We start from the raw sequence: 16,408 nt of genomic DNA, 5'->3' as shown, positions 1-16,408 counted from the left end.
AGTTTTATATCGTGCCTATCTGTTTCTCGTCTGTTTTCGTCTCTACTAGTATAGCAATTAGCAAAGCTCAGCTCTTTCTTTCTCGTTCTCCTCTCGCTATCTCGTTCATTTCTGTCCCTCTTTGTCTCTCTCTCGTTCATCGTTCTTCCCTCGCTCTCTCGTTCTCTCTCCCTCTTTCTCTCACTTGCTATTCCTTTCTCTTTTTCCTCTGTCCCTCTTTCCCTCTCTCGCTCTTCCCGCTCCTTCCCTCTTTCTCTCTCGCGCTCTTCCCTCTACTTCCCTCTTTCTCCCTCGCGCTCTCTCTCTCTCTCGTTCCTCTCTCGTACGCTCTTCTCTCTCTCTCTCTCTCTCTCGTTCCTCTCTTACGCTCTTCTCTCTCTCTCTCGTTCATCTCCCCCTGTTTCTCTATCTCTATTGCTCTGTTCCTCTTCTCTCTCTCACTCTCTGTCGCTCTTCTCTCATCCTCTTTCTTGCTCTCTGTCACTCTTCTCTCTCTATCTCTCTTCTCTCTCTTTCTCGCTATTCACTCGCCCGCTCATTCTTCCCTCCCTCCATTGACTTCGTAGCTCCGTCCTCTCTCCCTCTCTCTTTCTTTATCGCTTTTCTCTCTCTCTCTCTCCCTCTAGCTCTCTCTCCCCCTTGTGCGAATTTATGCGATGTGCGATGCGACTTTTTCGCACAAATTCGCACTCGTCTTCGAATTGCCCTTTTCGTGCGATCGGTAAAATCGCACAGCGGCCGAAAGAACCGGACCGGACTGCACGACCATCTCTACTAAGAACTCTCTCATCGGTTGGACTGAAATTTCTTCCGCCTGGGGAGCTCGGCAGAGGCGACCATGGCGGCGATCGCGGCCGTCCTGTTTGCGTTGTTTGTGTTGTTCGTCAGCGCGATTCTTCCCTCAGATGCCGTCGCCAGCTTCAATGCCTCCTCTTCCGGCAGTAAGCTTCTGAAATCCAGATCAATGTCGATGGTTTCTGCTGCGTTTTCTGCCCTAATTCCAACCCATTCTCGGACTCGGAGAAACGAACGAAACCCTTGTTTTTTTTCCTCTGTTTTTTTCGTCCCGCGATATCCCTGCTCTGGAGATTCGTCGTAATCTCGATCTGGTGGATGAAAACGAAGAACAAGCGTGTATTTTTTTCTTCGATCCGCCGTAGTCTAAGCCTGGGTTTTTTCTTCAGCGATCTGCCCCGGCGGGTGGAAGGTCGGGCCGAGCAAGAACAAGTGCTTCGTCCTCATGACGAGCTCCCTTCCCTGGACCGATTCAGAGGAGATTTGCAAAAATCATGGCGGCCAATTGGTGGCTCTGGAGTCCTCCGAGGAATTGAGCCTCGCTGAAGCCCTCTGCCCAGCCGATGGGGGGGGCTGCTGGATCGGCGGCCAGGGAAGGAACTCCACCTCTGGTTTTTCATGGATCTGGTCTGACGGGCTGACGCAATGGAATCAATCCATTCTCCCTGCAATTGAACCATCCCAAGCCAACGAGACGGCTTCCTGCGCTCTCCTCTCCGGCTGGAGGAAGAACAAGAACACCACCATCGTTTCCGAGAACTGCAACACCCCACATTCCTCCATCTGTGGTGCTCTCTTATCTCAATTGAGCTCGGTTCAGTTGTCCCAGTGCCGGCGCTACCACTGCCACAGGGAGTACCTCATCATCCTCGCCGTGGTGAGTGGACTCATCCTGGCCGCCGCCACGGCCGTGGTGCTGTGGCTCCTGTTGTACAAGCAGAGCAGGCGGCGGCGCCGATCTCGCAAGCTGTCGAGCCCGGCGGCGGTGGCGCTGGTGCCGCCGTCATGGAAGGTGTTTGCCATCGAGGAACTGCGGTCGATGACGAAGAATTTCAGCGAGGGGAACCGCCTCGTAGGGGACGCCAAGACCGGCGGCACCTTCGTCGGCCTCCTCCCCGACGGCAGCCGAGTGGCCGTGAAGCAGCTTCGAAAGTCCCGGCTTCAGAGGAAGAAGGAATTCTTCTCAGAGGTGGGAAGACTGGCCAAGCTCCACCACCCCAACCTGGTTGTCCTCAAGGGCTGCTGCTATGACCATGGCGACCGCTACTTGATCTTCCAGTTCATCTCCAACGGCCCCCTCCATCGCTGGCTCCACCATCTTCCCAAGGGAGGCAAGAGCCTGAGCTGGGCAGTGAGGATGAAGATTGCCACCACCTTGGCCCAAGCAATTGCGTAAGCCCCATGAGCCCATCACTACCTGCCAGAATTTTGCTCTCTCTAATGTTGGGTTTTTTGTTCAGTTTCCTGCATGACAAGGTGAAGCCTCAGGTGGTGCACAGGGACATAAGGGCAAGCAATGTGCTTCTGGATGAGGAATTTGGAGCGCATTTGATGGGTCTGGGCCTGGCCAAGTTTGTTTACTGGGAGGTGATGCATGAGAGGACCAAGGTGGCGGGCTCGTCCGGGTACCTGGCACCGGAGTTCGTGTACCAGAACGAGTTGACTACGAAGAGCGACGTGTTCAGCTTTGGGGTGCTGCTGCTGGAGATGGTGACGGGCCGCCGCCTGGCCCAGGCGGAGGAACCCGTGGGCGGACCCAGTATACTCCACTGGGCCACCCCCCTGGTCCAGGCGCACCGCCACATGGACCTCCTGGACCCGTTGATCACGGACCTGCCCGACCCGGCCACCGTCCAAAAGGTCATTGACCTTGTCTATGCCTGCACCCAGATTGTGCCCTCTGTGCGGCCCAGGATGTCCCATGTGGTGCACCAGCTGCAGCAGCTCTGCCCTGCTTCCCCCCCTCTTGAGGTAGCCTCTCCCCCTTTCCCTCTGCTGATCTCATCATGACTTAGATTAGAAAACTTGGAGATGTCTTAGGATTAACGAGAAAAGCTGAAGTTATTTGGTACCCTCTTGGTGTTTGAGTAAAAAGTGGGATGTCCAAGAGATAAAGATAGAGATAGAGACGGAGACAGAAATAGAGATAAAGACAAAGAGATATAGAGATAAAGACAAAGATAGATATAGAGATAAAGACATAAAAAGAGATAGAGATAGAGATGAAGACATATATAGAGATTCTCTTAAAAAAAATGTACATATAGATAGAGATAGAGATAAAGACATATATATATATATATAGATTATAAAAAACTATAGAAAAATTCCAGAAGCTGAAGTTATTTGGTTGCAATGGAGTCAGCTGTACCCTCCTGGGGTTTGAGTAAAAAGTGGGATGTCCAAGAGATATGGATATAGATAGCAACAAAGACAGAAATACAGATAAAGCCAAAAAGATAGAGATAGAGACGGAGACAGAGATAGAAATAAAGACAAAGATAGAGATAAAGACATATATAGAGATAGAGATAGAGAGGAAGACATATCTAGAGATAGATATAGAGATAAAGATATATAAAGAGATAGAGATAGAAATGAAAACATATAGAGATGAAGACATATATAGAGATAGAGATAGAGATAGAGATAGAGATAAAGACATATATAGAGATACAGATAGAGATGAAGACATATATAGAGATAGAGATAAAGACATAGAGATTCTCTTCAAAAAAAGACATACATAGAGATTCTCTTAAAAAAAGACATACATAGAGATAGAGATACATAGAGATTCTCTTAAAAAAAGACATACATAGAGATAGATATGCATAGAGATTCTCTTTAAAAAAGACATACATAGAGATAGAGATATAGATAAAGACAGAGATAAAGATAGAGATAGAAATAGAAATAGAGAAAGAGATAGAGATAGAGATAGAGATAGACATAGAGATAGAGATAAAGATAGAGATAGAGAGAGAGAGATAGAGATAGCGATAGAGATAGAGATAGAGATAGAGATGGAGATGGAGATATAGATGGAGATAGAGATAGAGATAGAGACAGAGATAGAGAGAGAGATAGAATTAGAGATAGAGATAGAGATAGAGATGAAAATTGTTGATTATAAATTTTTATGAATTTCAAAACATAGAGAATAATCAAGATTTAGGTTTTGGGTAAAAGAGAAATAAAAATATAGTTTAGTTTTTTCAAAATCCATAAGTTTCGATTTTGTGTGTCTAGTTTATCATAGATAAAATAAAAATGTTATTATGGTTAGAGTTGCAGGAATATTTTAGAAAAAGAGAGAAGTTGGCACGAAATTCAAAAAAAAAAAAAAAGAAAGGTAGTTGGTCGTGAGTGGTGTAAAAAGAAAGAGGTAGAGAAAAATAGGCAATTTTTTCAGCTGCGGGAAAGGAGAAAGGCTTGCAATTTTTTCAGCTGCGGGAAAGGAGAAAGTCTGCTGTGGGAAAGGAGATAGGCTTGCAATTTTTTCAGCTGCGGGAAGAGAAAAGGGCTAGTAATCTTTTTCTTTCAGCTGCGGGAAGAGAAAAGGCCTTGCAATCTTTTTCTTTCAGCTGCGGGAAGAGAAAAGGGCTTGCAATCTTTTTTCAGCTGCGGGAAGAGAAAAGGGCTTGCGATCTTGAACTCCTGGGAGAAAGTCTGTCTGGTGACTTTTTTTTTTTAGCTGCAGGAAAAGAAAATCTGGCGATCTTCAGCTCTTGAAAAAGTTTGGCAATCTTGAGCTCTTGGGAAACACAACTCAGATTTCAGGGAAACGTGGAAGACCTTGTGCGGCAACTCAGATCATTATTGTGATCTTTGACGTTGTGAAGATCTTGGGTGAAGGTTCTAAACAGCATTGGCATCATTGGTAAGAGTAACAGATTCGACGACCTCAGCATTTCTGGTAAGAACAGAACATTAAATTCATTGATATTTGAGTTTCTTTGGCGAAATTGAATGTTTGAAATTCGGAAAATAACAATTAGGTTTGGATTCTGAAAGAATTGTCATCACTGCTGAAAAAATCGAGATTAATCTTCTTTCTCATTTGCAGAATAAAAATTTTTGAACGAATTACCATTCCTACTGAAAAATAGAGATTAATCTTCTTTCTCATTTGCAGAATAAAAATTTTTGAACGAATTACCATTCCTGCTGAAAATCGAGATCAATCTTCTTTCTCATTGCAGAATAAAAATTGTTGAACGAATTTTAAATTCCTGCTGAAATCAATATTAGTTTCTCTTTTCACCTACAGAATTTAAACTCTGAACAGTCCAGAATTACCTGCTGAAATTGTTGATTAAGATAGAAAGAGATCAAGATTTATCTCTCTTTCCATTTAGTGATTTTAACACTCTGAACGAATTAGAATTACCTGCTGAAACCATTATTTGAAAGGAAAAGAGAATTGGATTTTTTTTTACTGTTGAATTTCAAATCTGAAAAGGGATCAGATTTTCAATTCTCTTCTTTTCAGAGTTCTGATATCTTAAGAAAGTAGTATTATCACAGTATCAATCTTATTCTTTAAGTTTTTTTAAAATAATAATAACTTGAGAAATATTCATATAAAAAGATTATATTGGAATTTTTTTTTTTGCTCTTGAGCTAACCTTTCAGGTATATCGAATACAAGTGTTTCAATATTTCACAAGGTCTTTCAACACTTGTGAGAATAGAGACAATATTTTGAGTAAAGGAGTTTTTGGAAGCTGAGGACTTGAGTGGTCCATTGGAAGTAGAAGTGAAGGAAAGGATACCATCAAAAAGGCTGAGGGGGCTCAAGGTTATTCTTGTTTTTCATTTTCTAGATAGGAGGTATCCGTGTATCCCTATTACCAGGTTGTTTTAGCTTGGGGGGCTATAAACTTGGTTAGGGACATATTAAAACTCCGGCTGGATACCCCGGGACAGGATTAAGGGATTAGCCCTAACCTGTATAAAAATTCTGGGTGTCCACTTCTTCTCTCTTTATAATTAGGTAATAGGTATAGATATCAGGAAAATAACAAAACAGGAAGAAAAATAAAAACAGGGAATAGTCTAATTCACCCCCCCTCTTAGACCATTCATAGGATATTAATCCAACAAGAGATAGAGATAGAGATAGAGATAGAGAGAGAGAGAGATAGAGATAGCGATAGAGATAGCGATAGAGATAGAGATAGAGATAGAGATAGAGATGGAGATAGAGATAGAGATAGAGATAGAGATAGAGATAGAGATAGAGATAGAGATAGAGATAGAGATAGAGGCAGAGATAGAGATAGAGATAGAGATAGAGATAGAGATAGAGGCAGAGATAGAGAGAGATAGAATTAGAGATAGAGATAGAGATAGTGACATATATAGACATAAAGATAGAGATAGAGATAGAGATAGAGACAGAGATAGAGACAGGGATCGAGACAGGGATAGAAATAGAGATAGAGATAGAGATAGATTGAGAGAAAGATAGAGATGGATATTGAGATAAAAATAGAGCGGAAGAAAGAGACAGATAGAGATAGAGATATAGATAGAGAAGGAGAAAGAGATAGATTGAGATAAAGATAGAGATAGATTGAGATAAAGATATAGATAGATATTGAGATAAAAATAGAGATGAAGAAAGAGACAGATAGAGATAAAGAGAGCGAGAGAGATAGAGATAGAGTGAGATAGAGATAGAGATAAAGAAAGCGAGAGAGATAGAGATAGATATAAAGAAAGCGAGAGAGATTGAGATAAAGATAGAGATAGAGTGAGATAGAGATAAATAAAGCGAGAGCGATTGAGATAAAGATAGAGATAGAGTGATATAGAGATTGAGATAAAGATAGAGATGGAGAGAGACAGATAGAGATAATGATAGAGAAATAGATTGAGATAAAGATAGAGATGGAGAGAGACAGATTGAGATAAAGATCGAGAAAGAGATTGAGATAAAGATACAGATAGTGAGATATAGAGATTGAGATAGAGAAAGAGAGAGAGAGCTTGGGATACAGAAAGGGAGATAGAGATATAGAGAAATAGAGAGATTGAGATAAAGATACAGAGATGCAGAGATAGAGAGTTAGATATAGTGAGAAAAAGAGATGGAGAAAGAGAGATGGCAGAAGAGAAGGGTTCACCTTGTCTGAAGATCTATATCACGATAGTTCGAAGAGAAAGAACTATCGTAAATTATAAATAGCTTAGCAGGGTAATCATTAATAATCGCAAACAGGAGTGTACCGTTCTCATGAAAGAATTATTCTTCCAAGTTTAAATTAAAATCTGAGGTTGAACGAGTAGAAAGTCCTAACTAGCTTTGAAAAAGATGCGTGCAGAGGAAGTCTGTATCAGGGATAGAGAGTGATTTAGTTCTCGAATAACAGCCAAAAGTCCAATGTTTTTTATCAGATCTGAGATAGAATCACGCTTTTATGTTTTTTTAATTTCATTGGTTTAACGGGTTCATCAAAGAAGATGACACCTATGGAATTTTTCATCAAATCTGCGTCTGAAGGCATCTTCAACTCATCCATCTATACCTGCACATAGACAAAGGAAAAATGTACGTGTTAGTGAGATAGGCCCTATATGGCTAATGGGCCCTGTTCTATTAGCCCATTAGCCCTTACTCACATTCTCTCTCCTTGGGTACAAATACCCTTTCTCGTGTAACCTCTAAGTATGAGCTTATCATTCTCCTTCCTCTGGTCTCATCATCCTTCTCCATCTTCTTCCTCTTAACCTAACCTAGGTTAGGATTTCACATGGTATCAGAGCACAGCTCTTGATCTCCTTTCATCCCTGGCCCTGTTGCCACTGTTTGCTCCGCAGACTCACCAGCCAGCCAGCGGATCCTCCCCCTCCCCCTCTTTGCTTCTTCTTCCACCGCAGCCGCAGGTACCGTCTCCCGCTGCCGGCCGTAGCCCGCAGACCGCAGGCGCAGCCCGCACGCCGCAGCCGCAGCCCGCACACCACAAGCACCGCCCGCGACCGCTGGCCGCAGCCCGCAAACAGCAGGCGCAGCCCGCACGCCGCAGGCGCAGCCCGTGACCGCAGACCGCAGCCCGCAGACCGCAGCCGCAGCCCGCAGACTGCAGGCGCCGCCCGCACGCCGTCGGCGCAGCCCGTGATCGCCGGCAGTAGCCAGCAGCCACAGGCGCAGCCCGCACGCCGCAGGCGCCGCCTGCGACCGTAGGCTTCCACCCGCACGCCATAGGCGCAGTGATGGCGCGTCACCACCGGACGTCATCGAGCCAGCAGCAGAGGAGCAGCAGGACTTCCCCGACCCAGCACCCGAGGAGCCGGCACTACCCAGCTCGCCACCGAGACGAGTCCAGCCACCACGACGAGCCGCCGCAGCAACACGGGATCCCGCATTCCGTTACTCGGCATGACGCGGACGCCGACCACCGGAGCACACCGACACCTTCGGTTACCTTATTCTATAGCTTTTCGGTTTTATCGTGTTGTCGTGTAGCGAGGAAGGATCCATATGAGGAACTCTTTCCCCCCCTCCCCTTTTTATGTTGGGCCTGACAAGCCCGTTTTCATTATTTCCTTTCCTTTCCTTGTTTTGTTTTGTTGTTTTGGACTTAAGGAAGGGCCTATCTTCACCATATATAAGGGGAAGAGGTGGGCGCTTTCCTCACTTGACCTAAATTTTTGAAGAATGGTATTTTGAGAAGAAGGGTCAGGTCGTGGAGAAGAATAGAAGAAAGAAGAAGAAGAGGAGAAGGAAGAAGAAGAAGGGAGGAAGAGGAGAAAGGAGAGAGGAAAGGAAGCCGCCGCCATCGCCGCGCCGCCGCTGCCGCGCCGCCGCCGCCGCCCACCGCGCCGCCGCCCGCCGCCAGCGCTGCCGCGCCACCGCGCGCTTCGCCGCGCCGCCGCGCCGCCGCGCACGCGCGCCGCCGCGCCACCGCCGCGCCACGCCGCCACGCCGCGCGCCAGCGCTAGCGCCAGCGCGCCGCTGCGCCGCCGCCGCGCTGCCGCTGGCTGCCTCGCGCTGCCGCGCCGCGCGCGCCACCGCCGCGACGCCGCCGCCGCTGACGCGTGCACGCCGCCGGCCGCGCGCGCCGCCGCCGCACCAACCGCGCGCGCCGCCGCCGCGCCAACCGCGCGCCACCGCCGTCGACCACGCCTCCTGCATCGCTCGCGCTGACTGCGCACAACCGCTCCTCCGCACCAGTCCACCTCCGCGCACCCGACAACTCCCTCCTCCGGAACCAGTTGGTGCGAAAATCCCGCCGCCAGCGCACGAAGGTACCCTGCTTTCCCTAGCCTCCTTACGTCATTTATTTCGCCAGTATTCTTTCGTATTGCCTCCACCGCGCCGGGTTAGATAGGTGAGTGGGACAGATTGAGAGAACGACAAACAAAGACGGCGTCTTACCTATCCGGTACGAGTCGGGACGCCCCGACGCGTGTGAGCATCCCAGTGGGAGTTACCCCATTCGACGGCGTGCGCGCCCTCGACCCACCTCGGACGACTTGGAGGGCTGGTCCGACCCAGCTTGGCGACCCCGTCCCCGCTCCGGGTTGGCTCTCATAGCTTGTCGGCGCATTGCACTTACCGTTGTAGAACCATCGTCCTCGTTATCGTCATACATGTATTTCTGTTCTCCGCATATCCATCGGTTGACGTCGTGGACGTAACCCGATTAGTTAGCGATACGACACCGAGTTCCTTCCTTCGGTGACGGTCGGACGCCGTTGAGATGACGTCCGGCATCACGCAGCCTGCAGGCACGAGCGCAGCTCGAAAGCCGCAGCCCGTCGCCCGCTGCTTGCAGGCCGCAGGCGCAGCCGCAGCCTGCAGCCCGCAGTCCGTCGCCGTACCCAGCAGCTGTAGGCCGCCAGACATCGCCGCAATCCCCGCCGGCCGCCAGCCCACCTTGTCTACGGTCGACTCTGGGCCCTCTCCACATGAGAATCTCTGAGTGCAGCTTCCAGTCTTCACCGCGGCTGACTTCGGGCGAGACCTACCATCTCCAAAGATTGGTCTTCCTCTCCCGCCTGCTCCCGACTGTTGTCGGTTGAGCGCTCCGCAACTGCTGGCCTGGATCAAATTTGTGGAGTCCACGCTGAAGGGCCGTCTTCTCCACAAGCACTTGATCTGCCCGCCCCTGCCGCTGACTGACCCGCACTATGGTGCATTCGACGCCGAGCAGCACTTCGTCCACTCCTGGCTGCTGAACCACACGCTCTCTCCCTCGGTCTATGACAAGTTTCTTCACTTGACTACTCCGAAGGAGATTTGGGATCATGCCCACAAGTATTGTGGCCACGATGCCGATCAGTGGCGGATCTTCTCGCTAGTGGAGCGCACTGGTGCCCTACGCCAAGGGACGATGTCCATCATGGACTATAGCTTGGCCCACACTGCACTCTGGCGGGAGGTCGACTACTACATACCCGTTGGTGATCCGCACGGCGTTGATCGCCGCCACGCTCTTCGCCTTCGGTTCCTGTCATTCCTTGACCGCCTCAACCCGACGTATGCCGAGGTTCATCGCCGGACTCTGCACACCAAGGGCACTCTCCCGGAGTTTGACGCGGTGGTCAAGGAGTTGATCGAGATGGAGAGCAACCTTCGCCGTGATCTCTCTGAGGTGGTCCCCCGGGCCGACTCTACCGCCTTGATCTCCCGCTCGGGGGATCCCCCTGGGTTGTTGTCGTGCCCCTTGGAGCTGCCCAAATCTCTTGCCCCGGACCAGGCCTCCGACCCGCGGGACAAGCTAGTCTGCACCTACTGCGGCAAGCGTCGTCACACGGCGAAGAGGTGCAGAAAAAAGCAGCTTGATCTTCAAGCTGCTAAGGATGCAAAAGCTCATGTCGCTGCCGTCTCCCCCGCCGCCGCAGCTCCTCTACCCGGCAGCTCGGCAGTCTCCATGGAGCAGTTACAAGCTGATCTTGCCCGTCTGTCTACACAGATGACTGCCTTGCAGACCCAGCCTATCGCCTCCTTCGGGACGTTCGGTGCGCCCCTTGCCTCTTCTTCTGATCAGTGGTACTGTGGACATACGGCTCTCACCGCCCCTCTCGTGTCGGATACCACTTGGGTGCTTGATACGGGGGCCACGGAACACATGACCCCGTTCAATCACCGTTTCGTATCCTACGAGCGGCATAGTGGGACTCGGGCTGTCCTCACTACCGGTGGTGGATGTCTCCGAGTGGCTGGCATCGGGACTATCCATGTGGACGGTCTCGGTCTCATCCACAACGTCCTTTATGTTCCGTCTCTCCGTGCTTTGCTTATGTCACCGTAGTGCCTTGTCGATGCGGTTCAGTGCTCCTTCCACATCCAACCTGACGGGATCTTCTTGTCTAACAAGGTGCGGAGGACTACACCAATTAGGCAGGACCGGGGGTTGCTGTTGTTCGAGGATGGGAGCCGATCGTGCTTTATGGTGCAGCGCAGTCTACACACCGCTGCTGAGTCTCGCCGTGACCGTCTCCAACTTGCTCACCAGCGCCTCGGGCACCCACTGTTCTCTACTTTACAGCGTCTGTTTCAGTCTTTATGTATGGGCTTGGACCTTAAGACTGTTGTTTGTGAGGCATGCCAGTTAGCCAAACATCGACGTTCGTCTTTTGCTCCATCGGCTTCCCATACGACGGTACCGCTGTATCGGATCCACAGTGATGTCTGGGGGCCGGCTCCACAGTCCAGCTTGAAGGGGCACTGCTGGTTTCTGATCTTCGTCGACGAGGCCACACGCTACACGTGGACGTACTTGCTTCCAGCCAAATCGGCTGTAGAGGCCACGGTTCAGCAGTTTTGTGCGATGGTTCAGACCCAGTTTGGCCGTCCTATTCAGCGGTCCGCTCGGACAATGCTCGTGACTATGTCAACCACGAGTTGACATCCTACTTTGCCGCGCGGGGCGTTCTCCATGAGACATCGTGCGTTTCCACCCCGGAGCAAAATGGCATGGCAGAACGTCGTATTGGCTATGTGACGTCTACTGCCCGCACCTTGCTGTTGAATTACTCGATTCCGTGGACGTATTGGGGAGAAGCCGTCTTGACGGCGACTCATCTCATCAACCGCCTGCCCTCTCAGCCTCTTCAGTTCAACAGTCCGATCGATCGGATGTCCGCTGCATTTCCTGCCATGACGCTGCGTACCAACCTCCTTCCCCGTGTCTTTGGGTGCACTGCGTACGTCCACGACACGACTTCTACCTTGACGAAGCTTGACGCTCGGGCCCTCAAGTGCATCTTCGTCGGCTACTCCACTCTCCAAAAAGGGTACAAATGTTTTCACCCTTCTACTCGGCGATTTCTTATTTCTGCGAACGTCGCCTTTGCCGAATTCCAACCCTTCTTTGGCTCCTCCTCTTCTTCCGACCTTCCGCCGAGAGAGGCCTCGTCGTCTCCCTTTTTGGACCCCTTCCCTAGTGTCGCGCCCACGGCACCCCCTCCCCCGCCCACGGACGTCACCCGAGTTCCTCCTCCACCTCCGCATGACTCCTCTCCTGTGGTGGCCTCCGACTCATGTCCGTCCATGGAGTTCCCCCCTCCGGTGTCCTCTCCTCCGACCCATGTCAATTCCGCTCCTTTGCTTTCACCTTCCTCCGAGTCATCCGCCCCTGCTGTGACATCCTCTCCCACTTCCATCGCTTCCGCTCCCACCTCTCTTGGCCCTCCATCTCCGTCGGCTCCCCCTGGCGCTGACGATGACCCCATCGGTTGGCCGATTGCCCTTCGCAAAGGGGTTAGCCAGTGCACTCGCAACCCTCTGTATCCCCTTTCTCACTACCTTTCCTATGACTGCCTAGGTCCTCCATACCGTCTATTTTTGACCCGCATTGCTTCGGTTTCTGTCCCACGCCGTCTTATCGATGCCCTGGCCTGTCCTCATTGGAAGGCGGCCATGGACGAAGAAATGCGCGCCTTGGTCAAAAATCACACTTGGGATGTGGTTCCTCTCCGCCGGGAAAGAAGGCCGTGGGGTGCAAGTGGGTTCATACCCCGAAGCACCGTGCCGATGGATCCCTTGAATGTCGCAAGTCTCAGCTTGTTGCTCGGGGCTTTACGTAGTCCTATAAGATCGACTACTTTGAGACCTTCTCTCCCGTCGCGAAAATGGAATCTGTCCGTCTCCTCTTGGCTCTCGCTGCTCATCATGGGTGGCTGATTCGGCAATTTGATGTCAAGAACGCCTTTCTCCACGGCGATCTTGAGGAAGAGGTCTACATGAGCCACCCTCCCGGGTACCCTCTTGGCCCTCCGGGAACCGTCTACCGATTGCGGAAGTCCTTGTACGGACTGAAGCAGTCGCCGCGGATGTGGTTTGGTCGCTTCTCCTCCGTCATGCATGATGAAGGCTACACCCAGAGCAACGGGGATGCTACCATCTTTTTTCGGCATGGCCCGCCCGGGGTCGCTATCCTGATTACTGGCTTAGATACTGTTGAAGCCTCCCGCCTTGAACATGCTCTTGCTCGAGAATTTGAGATTAAGGCACTCGGCCCCCTTCGTTATTTTTTTGGCCTTGAGGTCGCCTACTCGTCTCGAGGCATTTTCGTCTCCCAGCAGAAGTACACTGTTGACCTTGTGACACTAACTGGTATGACCGACTGCTCTCCACTCCGGACGCCCATTGATCCCAACATGAAGTTGGGTGAAGGGGGTGACTCTCTGCCGGTCAACCCCTATCAGTATCAGCAGCTGGTGGGGAAGCTTCTGTATTTGACTCACACTCGCCCCGACATCAGCTTCGCCGTCAACCTACTCAGCCAGTTCATGCATGCTCCGCATGAGATTCATCGCCAGGTCGCCAATCGGGTTCTTGCATACTTGAAAGGCTGTCCTAGGAAGGGCCTCCTCTTCCCACGGAGCACTGACACCACTGTGAAGGTTTATACGGATGCTGATTTTGCTGGGTCCGTCGTTGACTACCGTTCCACCACCGGGTATTGTGCCTTCGTGTTCGGTGGCCTTGTCAGTTGGAAGAGCAGTAAGCAGGACAAGGTGTCCCGCTCTAGTGTCGAGGCGGAATTCCGGGCCCTTGCCGATGGGGCTTTGGAAGGCCAGTGGATCTACGGGATCTTGCGCGAACTTCGCGTCAAGTATTCCGGTCCGATTCACTTCTACTGCGACAACAAGTCAGCCATTGCCCTGGCCAGAAATCCTGGCCAGACCGGTCGGATCAAGCACATGGAGCGTGACCGCTAATTCTTCAAGGAGCGGATGGACGAGGGCATCTTCGACCTCAATTTTGTGTCTTCCTCCAACCAGGCCGCCGACGTCCTCACCAAGGGCATGTCTAACCCCCTCGTGGTGCGTGCGGTCTCCAAGCTCGGCATGGACGACATCCATACCTCGCTTGCGGGGGGCTGTTAGTGAGATAATGGGCCCTGTTCTATTAGCCCATTAGCCCTTACTCACATTCTCTCTCCTAGGGTACAAATACCCTTTCTCGTGTAACCTCTAAGTATGAGATTATCATTCTCCTTCTTCCTCTGGTCTCATCATCCTTCTCCATCTTCTTCCTCCTAACCTAACCTATATGCTGTTTACCAACAATGTTCAAGGCTAAAACTTCTCACACTGTAATTTATATTAATAGTCGCCAAGGCTAAAACTTCTTAGGGTCGGATTTCGCCAAAAATTTTCATAACCAGTCACCAAGAAATATTAAAATCATATAGGTTTCTTATGTTTACAAGAAAAAAAAAAGTTTATAATTTAAATGGAACAAAAGTCCCAATTAGGATGCGTAGGTCTTTCGATGGAAACATTGTTAAGGTTACATTGTAATGCAAAAAATATCCCACAGGAATAGGATCTACGAAAAAAAGGCCTCACTTATTCTATTTATTTTCCAGTCTTTCTCAAAATGTTCTACTTTTCTCATGTCTGACGAATAATTAGCTATTCGTGTTTCTTACGTATCTTTAGAGAAACACATGGACGCTTTCAGTCGGAATGAAATTATACTTATGTCGTTTTTTGTTTACCCGTAATATATTTATATTCATTTTTCTTTTGCGTGTGAAGTCCGTATGAGATGTGATGTGAGAATTTCATGAAGATCCCTTACTGGGTTTAGTCTTCTTTTCGAATCATAGAAGTTCTAAGACTACCGCGAGATGACTTCTTATATATATTTATAACATACAAATGCAGTTCTGTATTAAATACATTATTAATTAACATAAGACAAACGCATGGCAGGCCGAGAAAGAGGTCAGATACAACGTCCAAAATCATACCACGGAACAAATAACACCCGCTTTAATTACCTCAACTTATAACCTTCTTGCATTCAACTCTTCCACAGACATGCGCTGGACATCATTAGCTTTCTCCTTTAATTTCAGGGGCTCGGTTGTACCTTAGTAAGTAAAATAACATGAAAAATGTAAAACCAAAACTGGCTTTCCGCCCAGACCGGCTGCAGACAGGTTACAAAGCAATGTGTTTATCTTGGATCATTATAAACCTGCCAAGTATAATGAAATTATTTCTTTACCATAGTAGCATGTCACTTCAAAGTCGTATTTGCAATAAATGGATAGATAACCAGTTGTGTGAGCAGTTTTTGAAATTCTAAAACGGTAGATAAAAGGAAGCCACCGGGTTTTATCGTTAAAACAAAATAAAGAAGAATACACACTTGAAACATGACAAGAGGTTCTCTTATCTTCTTCAAACCTTGACACAGTCAATGCAAGACAAGAACAACTCGTCGTTATTGTGAAACTTTCATTAATCTCGGCCGTTTCCTCCAGTTCGAGTACCTCCTCGTTGCTCTTCTTCACCTTCACGCTTGCATGGAATGAAGCTGTCTGTTCCCCAACCTGCAGCAAAACTGTCGACAACCGTTTTGTGTGAACTAATGCTATAAGACTATAGGCAGTGTGAAGACCATGAAGAATACTTACTACCTGGGTCTTGTTGCAGGAAGCAGAAGCAAAAAAAAAAATTATTGTAAGTCATCTTATATCATTTTTTATTTCTTTATTTTCTTCTGATTTCAAGAAGCTTGTCTCATGCCACGGTTCGAGATGACATTTTTTCATGGCCTTCAAATTGAGTGTGACTGTTCATTCAAGAAAACAAAACCGGCAAAGATCAAACAAGGACAAAAAAAAAACGAAAATGGGCATACCTAACGTAATATAGTGTCTTTTTTTGCTCCTTTGTCATGCCAAAATCCACTATTCATTTTTTCCTTTTAAAGCATGCCCCATTGCACTTGTAGAGACCCATGATACTTTCTCCAAGGGTTCTGTATGGAAGTTCAACATAACCCTAAGGGTTCTGTTAAGACGGTCGTAGTCTCAAGGCCATGCAAACGCTCTAAGAGGGATATTTTAGTCAAGTGAAGACCTCAAAAACTGTTGCATCTCTTTTGCCCTTTTAACGTTTTTCTTATGTTTTCATTTTTCTATTCTTATTATTTCACCATCAAGACATTTAACACAAGTTTTTTGAGAATTAAGACCTTTAACTCGCCAAGTATCTCACACAGAAATGCCCATCGCCATGTAACTCACTGTTGCATCAATTTTCTCATGTTCAGGTTTCTCTTATGTTTTCTGTTCTCTATCTTAATTTTTTCAGTTTTTAGACCCTCCAAGAAAACAGTTTTGTGTGAATTAAT

General features: G+C 48.5%; 2 protein-coding genes across 2 annotated transcripts; both read left to right on the top strand.

Annotated features, from left to right (window-relative positions):
• Positions 1 to 755: 755 nt before the first annotated feature.
• Positions 756 to 2,866, top strand: LOC144704280 (protein kinase family protein / C-type lectin domain-containing protein). The gene is made up of 3 exons (XM_078576638.1): positions 756 to 941; positions 1,185 to 2,187; positions 2,256 to 2,866. Exons 1-3 carry the CDS (start codon positions 839 to 841, stop codon positions 2,803 to 2,805), a joined length of 1,656 nt encoding a protein of 551 aa, XP_078432764.1. The 5' UTR covers positions 756 to 838; the 3' UTR covers positions 2,806 to 2,866.
• Positions 2,867 to 11,725: 8,859 nt separating this feature from the next.
• LOC144704484 (uncharacterized) lies at positions 11,726 to 12,837 on the top strand. The gene is made up of 2 exons (XM_078576924.1): positions 11,726 to 12,519; positions 12,576 to 12,837. The coding sequence occupies exons 1-2, from the start codon at positions 11,726 to 11,728 to the stop codon at positions 12,835 to 12,837; spliced, it is 1,056 nt and encodes a 351-aa protein (XP_078433050.1).
• The last annotated feature ends 3,571 nt before the right edge of the window (positions 12,838 to 16,408 follow it).

Source organism: Wolffia australiana, chromosome 6, assembly GCF_029677425.1.
Source record: "Wolffia australiana isolate 7733 chromosome 6, ASM2967742v1".
NCBI classification, from domain to species: Eukaryota; Viridiplantae; Streptophyta; class Magnoliopsida; order Alismatales; family Araceae; genus Wolffia; species Wolffia australiana.
This window is presented reverse-complemented; position numbering and strand designations above follow the sequence as displayed.